Source organism: Pleurodeles waltl, chromosome 1_1, assembly GCF_031143425.1.
Source record: "Pleurodeles waltl isolate 20211129_DDA chromosome 1_1, aPleWal1.hap1.20221129, whole genome shotgun sequence".
In the NCBI taxonomy this organism is placed as follows: Eukaryota; Metazoa; Chordata; class Amphibia; order Caudata; family Salamandridae; genus Pleurodeles; species Pleurodeles waltl.
Genome location: NC_090436.1, coordinates 851,429,226 through 851,448,158, shown reverse-complemented (window position 1 = coordinate 851,448,158; position 18,933 = coordinate 851,429,226). Strand labels below are relative to the sequence as shown.

General features: G+C 47.4%; 1 protein-coding gene across 1 annotated transcript in view; it reads left to right on the top strand.

The window, feature by feature from the left end:
- The window catches only part of TRPM6 (transient receptor potential cation channel subfamily M member 6), a 1,083,502-nt gene that overhangs the window by 639,178 nt on the left and 425,391 nt on the right, over positions 1-18,933 (top strand). Inside the window, exons 16-17 of the mRNA XM_069229129.1 lie at positions 11,111-11,391; positions 14,482-14,710. Coding sequence (XP_069085230.1) covers positions 11,111-11,391; positions 14,482-14,710 — 510 coding nt within the window. The remainder of the gene's footprint in view (positions 1-11,110; positions 11,392-14,481; positions 14,711-18,933) is intronic.

Here is an 18,933-nt window from a genome sequence, read left to right as displayed (position 1 = left end):
ACACACAACCAGATGCAGTAACATTACATATCCACCCGTGCCCCTAGGAATAATGCAAGGATAAAATGATTTGAAGAAAGTCAGTGTAATACAATAAAATAACATGAATAAGTGCACCAAAATACAAACGTCCATACATATTTGCAAATGTAGGGACACTGCCCAGTCCTCAATGTCCGTGGGCCACAGGGCCACATCACATAGGCTGAGGCCCCACCTCACTCCTGCAACAACACAGAGAGAACACTGCAGGGGCATCAGGTCAAAAATACACAGGCACCTCAGGGGGACAGGGAATGGGGGGCACCTCATCCGGAAGATGGTACAATACCACTGGTCCTGGAGCGGGCTAAATGCCCTGTGCATGGTCCTGGGGAGTGCAAGGCCACAGTCTCTCTAGTGGGTGGTTTGCCAACTGGTTGGTCCTGGGGAGTGCAAGGCCACAGTCTCTCAAGTGGATAGCTTCTCCACTGGTTCTGGAGGGGGCCTTGTGCCCAGTGTGCTTCATCCTGGGAAGGATGGGGTGAGTGGACGGCTTCTCCACTGGTTCTGGAGGGAGCATTGAACCTAGTGTGCTTCATCCTAGGAAGGAAGGGGTGGGTGGATGGCGTCTCCACTGGTTCTGGAGGGGGCCTTGTGCCCAGTGTGCTTCATCCTGGGAAGGATGGGGTGAGCGGATGGCTTCTTCCACTGGTTCTGGAGGGGCCTTGTGCCCAGTATGCTTCATCCTGGGAAGGATGGGGTGAGTGGATGGCTTCTTCCACTGGTTCTGGAGAGGGCCTTGTGCCCAGTGTGCTTTATCCTGGGAAGGATGGAGTGAGTGGATGGCTTCTCCACTGGTTCTGGAGGGGGCATTGTGCCCTGTGATGCAGATCTTGGGGAGTGCAAGGTCACAGTCTCTCACCTGGGTATCAGACCCACAGGATATGCAGGGGACAGGACATGGAGGCAGGAATACATACTGTCTGCCGGTGGTGATGGCTGCTCATTGGTGGCAGTGGCGGGGCTGTTGTTGGTGCTAGCAGTAGTGGGGGGAGGCGCAGCCCATCCCATGCAGCCCCGGACGGCTGCCCACTGGGGCTGCTGCTGCTGGCAGTGGTGCTGGTGGCGGTGCTGGCACTGGTGGGGGGAGGCTCCAGCCCTTCCCCTGAAGCCTCGGACAGCTGAACCGCCATGGTTGGTGGTGGGGGCTCAGAATGAGTCCCAGCAACAGGCCTCCTGTCCTTCCTGCCTGGTGGTGCAGGCCCCTTGCCGTGCCTGTCAGCAGCTGGGGATTACCCCTTGCCCTTCCTTCCTGCAGCTGGTGGTGCCTCCTTGCCCTTTCTAGGCACTGGTGGTGGTGCCTCCTTGCCCTTCCCTGTCGCAGGTGGTGGTGCCTCCTTGTCCTTCCTTGATGCACCTGGTGCAGGCACCCGGTCAGTGTTGCTGCCTGTTGCCCGGGATCCTTTCCCACCTGCAGTAGCTGTCGACACTACTGTGGCCATGGACTGGGTGGCTGAGGTTCTCTCCTGGTCTCTGACCACCCTGGCCCAACGAGAAGGACGGGGGCAGGGGTAGGGAAGAGGTCAATGGTGGAGAGGAAAAGCTTCTTAGGGACATTGGGGTGGGAAGAGGGTGAAGGTTTGGGAGTGGAGGAAGAGGAAGTGGTTGTAGGAGGTGTCTGTCTGCTGTGTTTGGGTGCAGGTGCATGGGCTGGATGCTATTGTGAGGTGGATGGCTGTTGGGTGTCTGAGTGCTTGCGTTTGTGTACTTTGGGAGGAGGGGAGCACAGACACAGTGGGAGAGGACCCAGGGGACATGTGCATGGATGTGGGGGTGGTGACTGCCAGTGAGGGGTGTGTAGTGATAGGCATGATGGTGGTAGTGGATGAGGATGTAGTGCATGCAGGTCGCAACGGCACACAACGTCAGCGGAATTACCTCATTTCCATCTGTCCCTCCATACAGGACAGGCGGACACCATTTCGGAGGGGGCAGGCCATGGTACCTAACTGCATCACAGTACACATAGGCACCATTTGGGCCTATCCAACAATATACTGTTATAGTCACAACATGCCATGCAGTGTAGTGTTTGGAAATATGGAATACTGAACAGATGCTCACCGCTTGCCCCTTAGATTGCAACCGCTGCGGATGAATAGGAGATGGAGACATCCCCCCGTTTACAGGCCCCTGGTGGACTTGGCAAGAATGGAGGACAGGCACATTACCCTCACCTATAGACTGGACAGGGCCACAATCACAGAGCTGTGTGCCCAATTGGAACCTGAACTGATATCTGCTATCCATCAGCCCAGCGGGATCCCCCATCTTGTGCAAGTGCTCTCAGTACTCCATTTCCTGGCAAGTGGCTCCTTCCAAGTGACAGTAGGCTTGGCAGCAGGAATGTCTCAGCCAATGTTCTCAATAGTGCCGACCAGAGTGTTGTCTGCCCTAATTAAACACATGCGCAGCTACATTGTTTTCCCCCAGGTGGAGGATTTGGCCACAGTGAAAGCTGATTTCTATGCAATGGGACATATCCCCAACATTATTGGGGCAACAGATGGCACACATATTGCATTTGCCCCCCCCTCCGGAGAAATGAACAGGTGTTCAGAAATCGAAAGAGCTTTCACTCCATGAATTTGCAGATAGTGTGCCTGGCGGACCAGTACATCTCCCATGTCAATGCAAAGTATCCTAAGACTGTGCATGATGCCTTTATCCTGAGGAATAGCAGCATCCCATATGTGATGGCTCAACTCCAGAGGCACCAGGTGTGGCTAATAGGGGAGCCCTGGTTCCCACCCAGTAGGTTTTGGTGTATGGGTATGGTGTGGGCCCTAAGGATTAGTGTGTGTCTAACAGTTGTCCCTCGATATTTGCAGGTGACTCTGGTTACCCCAACCTCTCGTAGCTACTGACCCTTGTGAGGAATCCCAGGACAAGGGCAGAAGAAGGTTACAATGAGGCACATGGGTGACCAAGAAGAATAATAGAAAGGACATTCAGCCTCCTGTAGGCCAGGTTTCGTTGCCTCCGTCTAACAGGTGGATCCCTGTACTACTCACGCAAAAAGGTGTGCCAGGTTATCGTGGCATGCTGTATGTTGCACAACCTTGCCTTACGTCGCCAGGCGCCTTTTCTGCATAAGGAAGAGGCAGTAGATGTGTGGCAGCAGTGGACCCTGTGGACAGTGAACATGAAGAGGCAGAGGATGAAAATGAGGACAACAGGAGTTCAATAATACGACAATACTTCCAATGACACACAGGTAAGACACTGTAATTTCCCTTTACATTGACAGTTTTGTGTTTGACATTGTCACTGGCAGGCTGATTTTCCCACTTCTATGGCCACTTTCTGTACCCTTTGGCATCTCTATTTCCAGATATTTGTGCCCCACTATTGCTCATGGTGTGTTGACTCCAGCCAACTACAGGTCATTCCTATGTATGCATTACTGTACAGTTGTATTGCAGTGTTTAATGCATGTTAAACAAATACATACTCCATACAGACCCCATACTTGTATTTATTCAAATGGTGTTTATTTAGGTGCTGATAAGTAGAGGGGGGTGTGCAATGGGCTAGGGTGATGGTGGAGGAATGTCCATGATCGAGTCCAGTCTATTTATATCACAGGTGCATTGTCCAAGGGGGCATAGGAAGGTGAGCAGTGGCAATTCGAGGTGAACAGAGTGACAGAGTGGGACACAAGGAAGAGTCTTATTTCCTGGTAGGGGTCTTGGCAATAGTCTCTGGCTTCTGCCTGGATCGAAGGGACCGTTTGCGGGGAGGTTCTCCTTCTGCAGTGGGTGGGGTGCTGGTGGCCTGTTGTTCCTGTGGCCGGCCTCCTGTCCACTAGCGGCAGCGGAGGTGGAAGGCTGTTCATTGGTTTGGCTAGTGTCAGGGGCCCGGTGGTGTGCCACTGCCTCCGTCATGGTGTTGGACATGTCTGCCAGCACCCCTGCAATGGTGCCCAGGGTGGTGTTGATGTCCTTCGAGTCCTCCCTGATCCCCAGGTTCTGTCCTTCCTGCAGCCGCTGGGTCTCCTGCAACTTGTCCAGTATCTGGCCCATCGTCTCCTGGGAATGGTGGTATGCTCCCAGGATGTTGGTGAGTGCCTCCTGGAGAGTCAGTTCCCTGGGCCTGTCCTCCCCCTGTCGACAGCAGTCCACCTAGCTTCCCTGTTGTTCTGTGCCTCTGTCCCCTGAACTGCGTGCCCACTGCCACTGACCCCAGGTCCCTGATCATCCTGTGTTTGTGGGGTGGCCTGGGGTCCCTGTAGTGGTGGACACACTGCTGATTGATGTGTCCCAGGGACAGAGGAATGGGCCCGCTGGGTGGGTACTGTGCTGGTGTTTCCTGAGGGGGGAGGCTCTGTGGTGGTATGGGACTCTGCCAGGGTTACCAACTATCCAGAGATCCCTGATGGGCCAGGTTGGTCATCCAGATCCAGGTGTCCAGAGCTGCTGTCATCACTGTGGGCCTTTTTTGGGGGTGGACTTAATTTTCCTGGCACCCTCTCTTCGTGACGTTGGGTAGGGGACCTGTGGGGTGTAAATGCAGTGTTATTGTTTCTGTGTGTGTCATCTTGTGCATGGGTGTGTTGCCCTGTATGGTAGTTATTTCCCTGTCAGCTTTGCCTTGTGTGAGTAATTATTTGGTGGGCTAGGTGATTCTCTCTCGTGTGCATGCTTCAGTGATGGGTGTCCATGCAGGTCTGTGATGGGGGTCCGTGCATTGGTGTTACATGCAGAGTTTGGTATTGGGAAGGGTGGGTTGTGATGGTGGAGTGTGTGTGAGGTGAGTGAGGGTAAGGGCGGGGTTTGTGCTGGCATGCAGGTGGGGGGGTGATAGTAATAGAGATTTGACTTACCAGAGTCCAGTCCTCCTCCTACTCCTGCCAGGCCCTCAGGATGCATGATTGCCAAGACTTGCTCCTCCCATGTTGTTAGTTGTGGGGAAGGAGGTTGGGGTCCACCACCAGTCTTCTGTTCAGCTATGGGGTGTCTTTCTGCTGTAGAACGTACCTTCCCCCATAGGTCATTCCACCTCTTCCTGATGTCATCCTTTTTTCTGGGGTGCTGTTACACAGCGTTGACCCTATCCACGATTATCTGCCATAGCTCCATCTCCCTAGCAATGGATTTCTGCTGCACCTGTGATCTGAATAGCTGAAGCTCTACCTGGATGATTTTCTCCACCATGACCTTTAGCTCCTTCTCTGAGAACCTGGGGTGTCATTGTGGTGCCATGTGTGTAGTGTGAGTGGTGTGGGTGAGGGTGTGTGGGGTGCTGTGTTGGGGTGTGTGATGTAAGGTGCGTGGATGGTGTATAGGTGATGGTGGTGTGTGGCTGTGGTCTTGTCTGTGGTCCTACTATCTCTCCTGTGGCAATTGTTTGTAGTCGTAAAGGGTTGTGGGTAATTTGGGTGTGTGTTTTATAGTGGTGTGGGTGTATGGGTGGGTATGTGTATGTGTGTCAGGTGTGTGTTATTCTAATTGTCCAACGTGGTGTTGTTTTGTTAGGTTGTGTGTATTTTGAGCGCAGAGGTATGTACCACCAATGGTTTAGCGCCATTGAATGTCTGCTGCGGTGATTCGTGGGTCATAATGCTGTGGGCATGGTTTTGTTGGCATAGCGGTGTGGGTTTTGCTACCGCCAGTTTATCACTGACCTTTGGGATGGCGGACTTGTGTGTGTGGCTGTATAGTGACGGATTGCTATGTGTGGGTCATAATATGGGTAGCGGTAATCCTCTGCGGTATTTTGATGGCAGTCAGCATGGCGGTAAGCGGTACTTACTGCCAATGTCATAATGAGGGCCTAAGTTCCTTAGATTTCAAGATGTTTAGCCAAAAACCTGACACCTCCCCAAAAGCCTCCACCTCCTTCAGAAAAGCCAGGAGGGTGCTTAGCGGATTGTCCAAGGCAACCACCACGTCATCCGCGTAGTGTGCTGTGGTATATTCTTCACTAAATATAGCCCCAGTAACTTCTAGGCTATCCCTCACCTGCTGTGCAAATGGCTCCATGTACAGAGCAAAGAGAAAGGGAGAAAGTGGGCACCCCTGGCAGGTCCTGCGACCAACAAGGAATGAGGCGGAGGTCACCCCGTTGACTCTGACTGAGGCCTTCGGGTGGCTGTATACAAAGTGCTCCAGAGTTGCCAGGAGGTGTGCCCAGTGGACGTCTTCTCTGTGTCTATGGTGAGCAGCATCAGCTCTCGCCCCAAGCGATGATCCTTGTCTAATACGGGGGAGCTGGAGCTTCCCGGCGTAGTCCAGAATATTAGTCTGAGCTCTAGGGCTTTGACACCCTAAGTGTCTGTCCTCAATGGGGCGCCTCCCCGCCCTCCCCCCATCCCTCTACCCAGACTGTTGTAGTCTCGTGCCACTAGGCCTTGCTCTCTCACTCCCTGTCAGGCTTTACCGTGTCCCGCATTAGAGACTCCAGGACCGCCCTTAATTCAGATGCCATTGTCTCTGGGTCTGGTTTACTGCTCTTTGGCGGGACGGTCTGCCAGCGCCACCGGTCAGGTCTTGGCAAGTGCGGGCACTCCTCGTGGGTCTCCTCCAGCTGCAACAAACTATCAGCCTCCATCAGTGAGCGCAGCTGGTGCAATTTGCCCTCCCATTGGAAGATTAGGCAGAAGGGGTGGCCCCAAGAGTAGGAGACCCCCTTGTCTCTGAGGTAGGAGGTGACTGGTTTGAAGTCTCTCCTCCTTTGTAGGGTGATTGCTGGCAGGTCCTAATAGAGGAGCTGCAAGTGGCTGTGGAACTTCAGAGAGTGTTGCTCTCCCACCAGCTGGAGTATGCGCTCCTTAAGGGGGGTGCTTGTAGCGTAATTTGTTGCTCTTGAAGCTGAATTACTTCTTGCTGGCGTTGCACTACCTCCTCGTTGTGGCTTTTCTGATGCTATTCCAGTGTGGCTACTTTCTCACCGACCTTGTCTAGCTCGCATCGCACCTCCTTCAGATCCTGCAACAGGTCCCTCTTTACCGCCTGTAGGTCCTCTCTCAGCGATGTGAATAGTCCTTTGAGAAAGGCCGAGTGAAATGACCCTCTCCATCCTCATCGTGCTAGTGCCGCTCCATAGCAGGGGCTACCATCTTGGCTTTACCTGTTGTGGGTTTGGTCAGCATGTCTCTCACCGATCTGTCCTTCTTGGATCGTGCGGCAGCCATCACTCTCCGTTCCCTCCGGCCAGCTCCATCAGGCTCCACTCCCCGCCTTCTTCTCTCAGGGATCACACAGTTCCCTTGAGGGTGTTGAACCGCAGTCTGAGCTGCGCACTCCACAAGTGCCCTCAGCCACGACAAGCCACCTCACGCAGTCTCTTGGCTTGACCCAGGCTTCCCCCAGGCTGTGGCCTTTTCCATGTATGGGGGTACCCTGTGAGATGAGTGATGTTCAGGGCCTAGGGGACAATCAGGGCTCGACCCCTCAGCTTCTTCCAAGGGGCCTGCAACTCCTCCAGCGCCCCACCCGGACCTCCAACTCGGGTGAGGGGGACCACCAATCCACAGCCGCGGGACAAGCCCCATCCAGTTCACTATGCCTGACCAGCCCAGGGGCCCACCACTGCCCGCAATGTCAGGGCTCCAGGCGGAACCACTTGGACTGAGCCAGTACCTCTTTAGCCACCTCGAGTCACAGGCCCTCCTCCGTCACCGATTGTCTGGGTATCTCCAGGGTGGGCCAGCCAGAGGGGCCCAATGCGCTGCTCCCTCATTCCTGATGCTTTGTCTCAGACGCAGCCCGCCCTCCTCCAGCTCCAACTTTGCCGCTCCTCTCCTCTACCCACTTAGCCAGCGTTAAGGCTCCCCAGCAGTCTGGTGCCGTGCGTCGTCTCTAGGCAGGGGGACCCTGGGCCGTGCTCCTCCTACTTCTGCAGCGCTTCTCTGCCTCAGCATCCACTGCCCTTGAAGGGCCTGCCGGGGTTTGCACTTTCTGCCAGGGCCGGCCACAGGGCTCTCCGCTGCCCGAGGCTGGCTGCAATCTCGCTCATACCCTCTGGCGTCTCTCCCACAAGATGCCCCCAGTCAGTTCTCCAGGCCCCAGGGCTCTCTGCTGCAGCCACCGGCCATCACCTAGGCTCTGGTGGGTGCCACCATCTTGCAGAGCCTTGGGGCCTCTGATTGTCGGACCCTGTTCGACAAGGAATTCCCTGTCACTGGTAGGGTCTACCGTCATGGTTTTCGTGGCATTGCGAACACCACAAAATCCATGACGGTAGGCAGGTTCAAAATGGTGCCGGCGGTACAATAGCGGCCGCTGGGCTGGTTATTGTTATCTCCGGCCCGGCGGCTGCTACCGCCATGGCGGTAAGAATGGTAAATTGGCGGGTTGGCTGCAGCCAACCTGCAAATGTCATAATGTGGCAGTATGTACCACCAGCCTGTTGGCGGTACTAACGCCACATTATCACCTACCACCGGGGTCATAATGACCCCCTATGTGTCAATCAGAATGATAGCATGGTCATCAACATTTCAGTATGTTGTGCCAATTCTATGGAGCGCGTCTTTTTGAAAATATCTACAGGCTTCCATATCAAATTGATGTTTGATTGATGTATATAAAGATATCACATCCATGCTCACCAGGAGCTATGTATCCTGCGAAGAAATGTTAGCAATTTTAGATAGAAAGTCTGTTGTGTCACGTAGATAAGAAGGAAGCTCCGTGACATAGGGACATGGAAAAATATCTAAATATCTAGATGTATTTTCTGAAAGAGAACCAATCATACTGACAATGGGTCTGCCAGGAGAATGACATTTGTTTTTATGAATCTTTAGCAAAAAATAAATACAGGGAATTCTTGGGGGATTCACCTTCAAATAGGTATATTCCTCATACTCAATGAGCCCACAACTCAGCCAATAACATATATATATATATATATATATATATATATATATATATATATATATATATATATATATATATATATATATATATATATATAGATAGATATACAGACAGATAGATATTAATATCTACACAATTTGAAGCATGGTTATCAAATCTGAGAATCCGGATTGAGGATCAGGAGGACCTAATGTTTAGTACATATGTACAGGATTTCAGATTTATATGATGTCTTTTTTAGACTGTTTAGAAAAGTGGCAAGGGAGGGTGGCTGTAGGCTCAAGCAGGATGATATTCATGTGGTGGGGGACTGGCAGGTATAATGTGCAAAACAGGACGGAGAGAGTTTGGGAATAGTGAGAAGGCGAAAGTTGGCCAAGCTTGGAGATCCTATTGGTGTAATTAGGAACAGGGTTATTGTAGACTTAAGGGGGGGGCTATGTCACTTATAGCTTTAATAATGACCAGTGTCAGTAGTTTGAGTTGCTATCATCTGTGAGCTAAGTCCCAGCCTTTTATGAGCAAGAAAAGGGAGGTGGGATGATTGCAAAGACGTAGAACAGGCTTTTGAGTTGCAAAATTGACAAATGTTTTTATTGCAATTTGGGCTTATTTGATGAGGTCCATGAGCAACCTGTAGCAGTAGTTTAGATTACTCATCACAAGTGCACTTATGAGATTTCCTGTAGTGTTGGAAGAAAGGCAGGTGCTGTGTTTTCAAATATAACGCTGCTGATGTCGGGCTGCTGACAGTCAGTGAAATAAGGAGTCTATCATCCTTTGGGAATCACAGAGGAGCCCAAGATTCTTGCTCTGGTTTAGCAAATGAGAAGTCAGTGGATGACTAAATGAGAGTAGTAGAGGGAAGGACGTTGTCTGGGCAGGAAAGAGATGATCTCTGATTTACATGAATTGAACATGAGAGTGCAGTGACTTGCAGTCTAAGGGCCACATGTACTAACTTTTTGCATGTCGCAAACAGCGAATTTCGTTGTATGCGATGTGCAAAAAGCACATCGCAATCCACAAACCCAGTTTTGCGATTCAGTAACCTGGTTACTGAATCGCAAAACGGGTTTGCGACTCGCAATTAGGAAGGGGTGTTCCCGTCCTAATTGCGACTCGCAATAAATGTAGGATTGTTTTGTGACCGCGAACATGGTCACAAACCAATCGCAGTTTGCACCCATTTCAAATGGGTGCTAACACATTTGCAAAAGGGAAGGGGTCCCCGTAGAATCCCTTCCCCGTTGTGAATGTCACTGTAAGCATTTTTTCCTATCCTACGGACCACTGCCTGCTCTGAAAAAATGAAACAAAAACATTTCATGTTTTATTTTTTGTAATGCATCTCGTTTTCCTTTAAGGAAAACGGGCTGCATTACAAAAAAAAAAAAAAACAGCTTTATTGAAAAGCAGTCACATACATGGTGGTCTGCTGTCCGCAGCAGGCCACCATCCCTGTGAGTGCCGCCATTCGCAAGCGGGTCGCAAATTGCGACCCACCTCATGATTATTCATGAGATGGGCATTTGTGACCCCCTTGCGAATCGCAGATGGTGTCAGGGACACCATCCTACATTCGGATTTGCGACTTGCAAATTGCGAGTCGCTCTGACTCGCAATTTGCGGGTCGCATATCTGAACCTACCTACATGTGGCCCATAAAGAGCTTTAAGAATATCAACGATATTTTAGTGCCATATGTGAATGTCATCAGAAAATTAGCAATACAAAATGCAAAATCAATAGAAGTATGTACCCAGGCAAGAGACACAGACGGAGTATAGCATGGGACCAAATACAGAATCTTGGGGAGCTACCTCACAAAGAATGTTTGACCCTAAACTAATTGAAGCATTAGGAGACTAAGAATGAGCTTCTGGAGAGGTCAGAGTAGAAGCAGTTGAGAGCTACCCCTGCACATTAAGATGAACTAAGTTAACTATGGTATTGAAGGCAGCAGATAGGTCAACGAATGATGAGAAAGGAAGACAGTTGTGATGAGCAAAGATGACAAAGGTGTATACATAAACGAAGACAGTTTCATTTGAGTGGACAGGGCAGAATCCATTCCACATTATATAGAGAACTCAAAACTGTGTTATGCATCAACACTTGCACTAATGTTTGTCGGAAAATATGGTTTAAAAGGTTGTTTGAAAAAAAAACAATGCTTGAGAAAGTTCTTGTTAGTTTGCACTTGATTTATACTTTCTGTTGCACATTGCATGTATTTACAGGACAAGAGCACTGGTTTGCACAAGTCGAGGAAGAAGTCAAAAGAAGAATTAAATTCCTCTGAGGACAACGAACCTGCAGGCTTTATCTACCCTTACAACGACCTATTGGTTTGGGCAGTATTGATGAAACGGCAGAAGATGGCAATGTTCTTCTGGCAGCACGGAGAGGAAGCTATGGTCAAGGCAGTGGTGGCATGCAAACTATACCGGGCAATGGCACACGAAGCAAAGCAGAGTAACATGGTGGATGACACTTCCGAAGAGTTGAAGAAGTACTCAAAGTAGGAGTTCTCCCTTCACTTCAGTTAATAAAGATCTTATAATGGTTAGAAAATTTCCTCTCTGTCCAATGAAATGCTTTTTCAGAATTGTCGGTTATTTGATTACTTAAACTGTACAGTACTACTATTTTGCAAAATATCAGCACTAGTAAATGAAGCTAATATTCAAATAGGAATGTTTTATGCAAATTTAGTGAATGAATTCTACTCTCAAACGTAGTTTAATGAGTAACATAAGATTACATTTTTATGTAACTAGAATAGGATATAAAAGAGCAGAATAGAATAGAATAGAATAGAATAAATATCTGTGATATTAATTTATCACTGAGCATGAAGAAAAGAAAGTGAGAACAGTGCGAAGCAAGGAGTAAATGAGTAGCTGCCCAAAGAAAGCATATTTTGATAAAAGGAATTCAAATACATGCAAGATTGTTAGATTACAAAATGCATGTGTTATCATAATGAGCTACTGTGTTGTGTACCACCCATTAATCTTTTATTCACAGGAAAGTAATCACAGATGTGATATCAGTCTTTTGAGTTATATATTTTGTGGCATTGTTGCCTGTGTAGTTAGTGTTGAAAAAATATAATGTATGGAAAGTTTGTTCTTTTCAATAATATTTGCACTCTCCTTGAACAATCTGCACCATGCTTTACAGAGTGCTCTGCCTTTGATTCTGCCGCACTTAAACCAGATTGGGTAAAGAGAAGGGGACAAAATGGCTCCAAAAGTAGATCTGAATAGAAATTTCCACAAGGAGATTTAAAGTTGGCTGACTGAAAATATAACATACATAAAAATTGCATAGGGCTAGGACTATTACAGCGCCGTCTTCATTTTTGATCAATTTGGCTTCAGCCATCTTTGATAAAATCCTACAAATGTAGCTGTCTTACATTCATATATGAGGTATGTAGGGTCCTTCAGCAGCCAGGCATGGGATACACAGGAACTTTGATCTTGTCCTGATCGATCGCTCTTGAGGGAGCAAATGTTTTGCATATGCCTCATACAAGCCTTTTAGACAGGATTTTTCGCTGTTCTGTCAAAAGAAGCGGTATCAGCCCCCGTGCCGAGTGTCCAGCTGAGCTCAGAAACTTCTTCATTCAGATGACCTGTCAATCAAAGTGGTCTACTGTGTGGTGGTGGGAGGAACTGCACACCTCATTAATGGTTAAATAAAGGATGTGTTTGGAATGCTAAGGCAAATTAGCCTCTAGCAGCTTCATGTAGGGTAAAGCTAACTTTTAAAAGTAGCTGCACTTTAATAGTTATTAATACACTAATACTTGTTAATTATCAACTATTAATAACAGTGGTTTAATTATTTTCTTAGCTGGTTCCACCCCTGAGATAGCTTTATTACTATTTTAATCTGTACTCTGCTTTTTCACATAGGACAATTAGCCTTGCCACACTAAAATATCTTATTATGCCTTGTAACTGTAACGACATGGTAACATTAATTTTCTACATGTTTCATTTGTATAAACCATACACCCTACCTTGTGAGCTATAAGGCTTGCATAGGGGTGACTTATTAATATTTAAAAGGGAGGGAGTTACCTCTCAAAAAGAGTTATTTTGACAGGTCTCACTGGAGGCTTTATACTGCAACCGTCAGGTTACAACAGTAGACCTGTGTCCATTTCTTACAGACCTGCTCTGTAGATAGCACAATAGTTGTTGCAGTCCACAGGTGGCATTTACTTCCAGGTCCTAGTAACATTTATACACCATATACTAAAGACCTATATGTAAGTTAAATTTTGTATTAGGGAATAAGGCATTTAAACTATGTTTAAATGGGGAGTACAGGCATTTTAATACTGCTTAGGAAGGTTAACAGTGCACAGAGTTTTATGTCCTGCAAAAAGAGGGTCTATTAAAAGGAGAAGAATCTGGGAGGACTGTGCAGGAAAGGCAGATTTCTTACAGCACATATAATAGAACCCCCTGAATAAATGGAGAAAGATGATGAGGCAGACATCTCCCATGTCTAGTACTGATACAAATACCTCTAATTCTGCTGTGGTAAGGTGGAATATTCATTCTCACCCGTGCCCTGTTAATTATATATCATTCACTCATCAACTTACTGAAAGAAGTATTCAGAACATTCAGATGTGATGGTACAGCTTCTACTCTACTCTCCAACCCAACTATCCCATCACAGATAAGGTTGAAATATACTTAGAATATCAATAGTTAGATGTATGTGGTAATTAAGGAAAAATAATGAGGGTTTCTTTTGGAGATATGCCTAAACTATACCATAGTCTTTCAGATCTTTCGGAAGAACACTGGGCCAGATGCACGACCTTTTGTTTTGCGAATCGCAAATTGTGAGCTGCAAAACAAAATGTGTTACCCACACTGTTTGCAATTCCCAAATGGGTTGCAGGAGACCGGCCTCATGAATATTCATGAGGCAGGTCACAATTTGCTTGGGTCAGCAGACCACCATGTCTGAGACTGCTTTTTTAATAAGCAGTTGGTTTTTCGGAAATACACCCTTTAAGGAAAACAGGATGCATTTCAATAATGAAAATTAAAAGTTTTACTTTTATTGTTTCAGAGTAGGCAGTGGTCCATATTTTTGCTACCATTCAGAAAGGGAAAGGGGTCCCATGGGGACCCCTTCCCATTTGTGAATAGGGTAACACCAATTTGAAATTGGTATTAACTGCGATTGTTTTGCGACCGCATTCAGGGTCACAAAACAATCATACATACCACTGCTAGTCGCAGTTGGGAAAGGACGCCCTCGGGGCGCCCCTTCCTAATTGCGAGTCGCAATCCCTATTTTGCAAGTCTGTAACTGGATACCCACTTGCAAAATAGGGATGGCACATTGTACTAGGCCATTTTGTGTTTGCAAATGGCGATTTTTGCCTTTTGTGACAGCAAAATCAGATCGTACATCTGGCCCACTGTTTCAAATGAGAGCATGACTAATATATTGTCACACTGCAGATCTGGTCTGTTGCAGAACATCTATACTTTCAAATAGTCTGATGGGAGATGATTTCAATTAATATTAATGGTCTTTGATGTCTGCTGTTTTTTTTTTTTTTTTATAGGGAATTTGGTCAGCTTGCTCTGGATCTCCTAGACAAGGCATTCAAACAAAACGAGCAGATGGCTATGAAACTCCTTACATATGAATTAAAAAACTGGAGTAATTCCACCTGTCTGAAGCTAGCTGTTTCTTCAGCACTAAGACCATTTGTGTCTCACACATGCACACAAATGTTGCTCACTGATATGTGGATGGGGCGCCTTAAAATGCGGAAGAAGTCCTGGCTTAAGGTATGTCATTGTGGTGCATTGAATCCTTCACTAAACATTGGTCTGTGAGTGATCATTTCCAAAACTTATATCTACAAGTGCTATTAGTACCAAACACAATATTGCTCACAGGCACAATCGTGGGTTTGCTCCATGATGTTTCCAAGCTTGTATTGCAAACCCTATCCTTAAGTCACACTAACAGTTATTTTCCTAATGATGGATTGAATTATAAAGTCTTACTGAAGATGTTGCAAATCCTTAACAAAGCATTAATAAGTGCCTTGCAACCACACTTAAACTGAGCAGAACTCTGAAAACGTACATTGACCTGGAATCAATATGTTGAGTGAACTACACTTGAGTTTGGTTTCATTAAGTTCTTTAGTTTGTTTTACAATATGTGATTTTGCTTTTAGAAGATGTTCTACTGGGTGTGGCTTTGATGTAATGGAAGGCCTGAAGGCTGATTGAGTACATTAATGTTAGACCTGGCATCCTTGGCGTAGTCTCCCCAAACTTTTTACCTCTACTTCCTAGGTTGTCGCTATGTGCTGGACTCTGTTTTTGCTGTTTTTGTTACTCTGGACACTTTACTACTGCTGACCAGTGCTAAAGTGCAAGCGCGCCCTATGTGAAATTGTATGTGCAATTGGTTTATCCATGATTGGCATATTTGATTTACAGGTAAGTCCCCAGTAAAGTGCACTGGAGGTGCCCAGGGCCTGTAAATCAAATGTTACTAGTGGGACTACAGCACTGATTGTGCCACCCACAACAGTAGCCCTATAAACATGTCTCACGCCTGCGACTGCAGTGTCTGTGTGTGCCGTCTTGCACTGCCAATTCGACTTGGCAAGTGTACTCACTTGCCAGGACTAAACCTTCCCTTTTTATACATGTAAGACACCCCTGAAGTAGGTCCTAAGTAGCCCCATGGGCAGGGTGCAGTGTATGTTAAAGGTGGGACATGTACTGAGGTGTTTTACATCACCTAACACTAAATACTGCCAAATTCGTTTTTCACTGTTGCAACGCCTATCACTCTCATGGGTTAAAATGTGACTACCTTTATTATTATCTTAAACTGCACTTTCCTAATGGCAGCAGATAGAAATATGGAGCTTGGTGTCTCTGAACTCACAATTTAAAATTATTAGTGAAGTTTGTTTTTCGATTGGTAATTTAAAACATACCACTTTTAGAAAGTGGGCATTTCCTTGCTTCAACCTTTCTGTGACTCTGCCTGTTTGTGAATCCCCTGTCTGGGTCAGACTTACAGTTGGGCTGTTTATGCATCTGCTCTAAACAGTGACACAAAGGGAGCTGGGGTGTAGCCTGCATATCCTGATGATTCATCTGGGCTGCAGTGGAGGCAGGAGTGGTCACTTACACTTGAATGGGCTGTGCCGGCCCTCACACAATGCAGTTTCCAATTCCCTGGCGTGTGTCTGGGGCCTGACCTGGGCAAGGCAGGATCCTGTAAACAACAGAGACTTTCCTTTGAAGTTTGCTTACTTCAAAGGCAGAAAGGGTTATAAGTAGTGGACCCAAAGCCCCAGACTTTAGATTTCTTCAAGATCAATTCTTGAACCAAGAGAAACCTCTGCCAAGGGGAAGGGCTGACGTGCTGAGGAGAAGTGCTGGCCCTGCCTGTGTCTGTGCTCTGTTGGGCTACCCTGCAGTTTCTACTTCTGCCTGTGAAAGGTGACAAAGACTGGACTTTGTTATGCATTCCTGCTTGAGAAGAATCTCTTGAACTGAGCTTGCCTCCTGTTTTGAAGTCAGGGCCATCAAAGACTTACTCTGCCAGCACCTGGACTCTCTGCTGAGACTCCTGCCCTGCCAAGTGGTGCCCTATCCAGTCTCGGGCCCCTTGAAAAGTGAAGTTGGCAGAACAAGGACTGAAATCCATGTACAGAACACTGTGTGGGGAAATTGACGCAACACCTGCTTGTGGTTGCTGATAACGAAGCAAACCCCACGCAGTGCGGGTTTCCAACACCATGGCGGTCATTCTGACCCTGGCGGTCATAGACCGCCAGGGCCGGGGACCGCGGATGCACCGCCAACAGGCTGGCGGTGTATCCAGGCCAATTCTGACCGCGGCGGTAAAGCCGCGGTCAGAAAAGGGAAACCGGCGGTTTCCCGCCGGTTTTCCCCTGGCCTGAGGAATCCTCCATGGCGGCGCTGCAGGCAGCGCCGCCATGCGGATTCCGACCCCCTTCCCGCCAGCCTGGTTCTGGTGGTTTTGACCGCCAGAACCTGGCTGGCGGGAACGGGTGTCGTGGGGCCCCTCGGGGCCCCTGCAGTGCCCATGTCAATGGCATGGGCACTGCAGGGGCCCCCTAACAGGGCCCCACAAAGGTTTTTCAGTGTCTGCATAGCAGACGCTGAAAATCGCGACAGGTGCAACTGCACCCGTCGCACCCTTTCCACTCCGCCGGCTCCATTCGGAGCCGGCATCCTCGTGGAAGGGGGTTTCCCGCTGGGCTGGCGGGCGGCCTTCTGGCGGTCGCCCGCCAGCCCAGTGGGAAACTCAGAATGACTGCCGCGGTCTTTTGACCGCGGTACGGTCTTCTGGAGGTTCCCGCTTGGCGGGCGGCGGGATTGGAATGACCCCCTATGTGACCAGATTTCACATGCAGTGTCGCTGGGCGTCAGTCATCATGAACCTATGCGGACACGAGGTGCCCTGTACGGTTATCGAAGCATCGGACTCTTGCAAGGGAGAAAATCAACACATTGCCTACCCGACCAGCGAAGAAATGACGCACTGACTCACTTGCAAGTAAGGAATCAACGCATTGCAGACTTTTCCGACGCACAATCGCACCTGCAGCTATATTTTTGACACAAAGCAGGTACTTTGTGTAGCAACAACTTTTCCTTTGTTTTCTATGGAGTAAGAGTCTTATTCTTTTGGAAGTTCATATCTTAACTAGTGTATGTTAGATATTTGTCGTTTTGGTCTCGTTTGATTTAGATAAATATTACCTATTTTTCTAAACTGGTGTGGTGTTCATTTTGTGGTGTTTTCACTGTATTACTGTTAGTACATATACTTTACACATTGCATGAACAAATGAAAGTATGGGTGTGGTTTAAAGCCCACAGAATAATTACAACAGGTCGAAAAAGCACTTACACGCTCGACCTAAAAAGTAGTTCTCTCAATGTAAGCAATGAAGGGACATGCACTCAAAACATGGTAAAGAAGAAATACTCTGAAGGAAGCAGGACAAATAGTGAATAGGGAGGAAAGCCATTGAATAGGAAGCAAGCAATTAAGACAGGAAATGAGACAGGCAAGAAAGACATGCAATCAAGAGCAAGGGCATGACCCAAAGTCCTTTATAAACAACTGAATACAAACCCAAATAAATGTGTATACTTTAATGCATGTTGGACAAAATGTTTTCAACAACAGTTGAGACCTAGAAAGTGAGCACCAAACTCAACTTGCTTTACTGGCACTGTAGGTTGAGTATATATAAGCTTTATCAGAATTTCTTTTGCTATCTCTATAGTTAACTTATTTTTTACATGTTCTATCACAGTATTTGACTAAATGGGATGTCAGTTGTTTACTGTCATTGGCGACATAGCTGCCAGCTGGCCTGAAATTTTTTAACATTCTGATGGGACAAAGGTACTTACATATATATATGGCCCCTGTTTAATATCAGACATCACCAATTTGTTTTTCGCCCAACAAAACAATAACTTATGTACCAAAATACCCCATTAAAGCCATCCAATCAACACCCAGTCAATTGATAGCCATCTGTCTCACCATAAGACACTCCTGTTTTTTTTTCTCCGGTCAAAACTTGTCAACTAATAAGCCTGGAGCTCCAGGGTAGTGCAACCTGTCCGTTGCAGCTGCATCTGGTGCTGACCTCGAGGGGGGGTGCTATTTTTAGAAGTATTTATGGGTTTAAAAGCAACTGCTGCAGAGTTTCTTGTGTCAGACAGTTTCCAGTCAGCAATAAAAATGTCAAGATAACTCTGGTGATTAATATTCCTGCTGGGAGAGATACTGTCTTGTGGCAGTTCTGACTCATCAAAAGGTAGTGCAGAATGTTACTGTGCCTGGGGCAAAGAGCCATACAGATCATAGAACTATATTTATATGTGGATAGCTCAGTGGCTCAACTGCTTTTGTTACAGAGTTCTTTTTGTTACTCTCAGTTCATAAGTTACAATCTTAATATAGCACAAGACCTGCATGCAAAATAGTG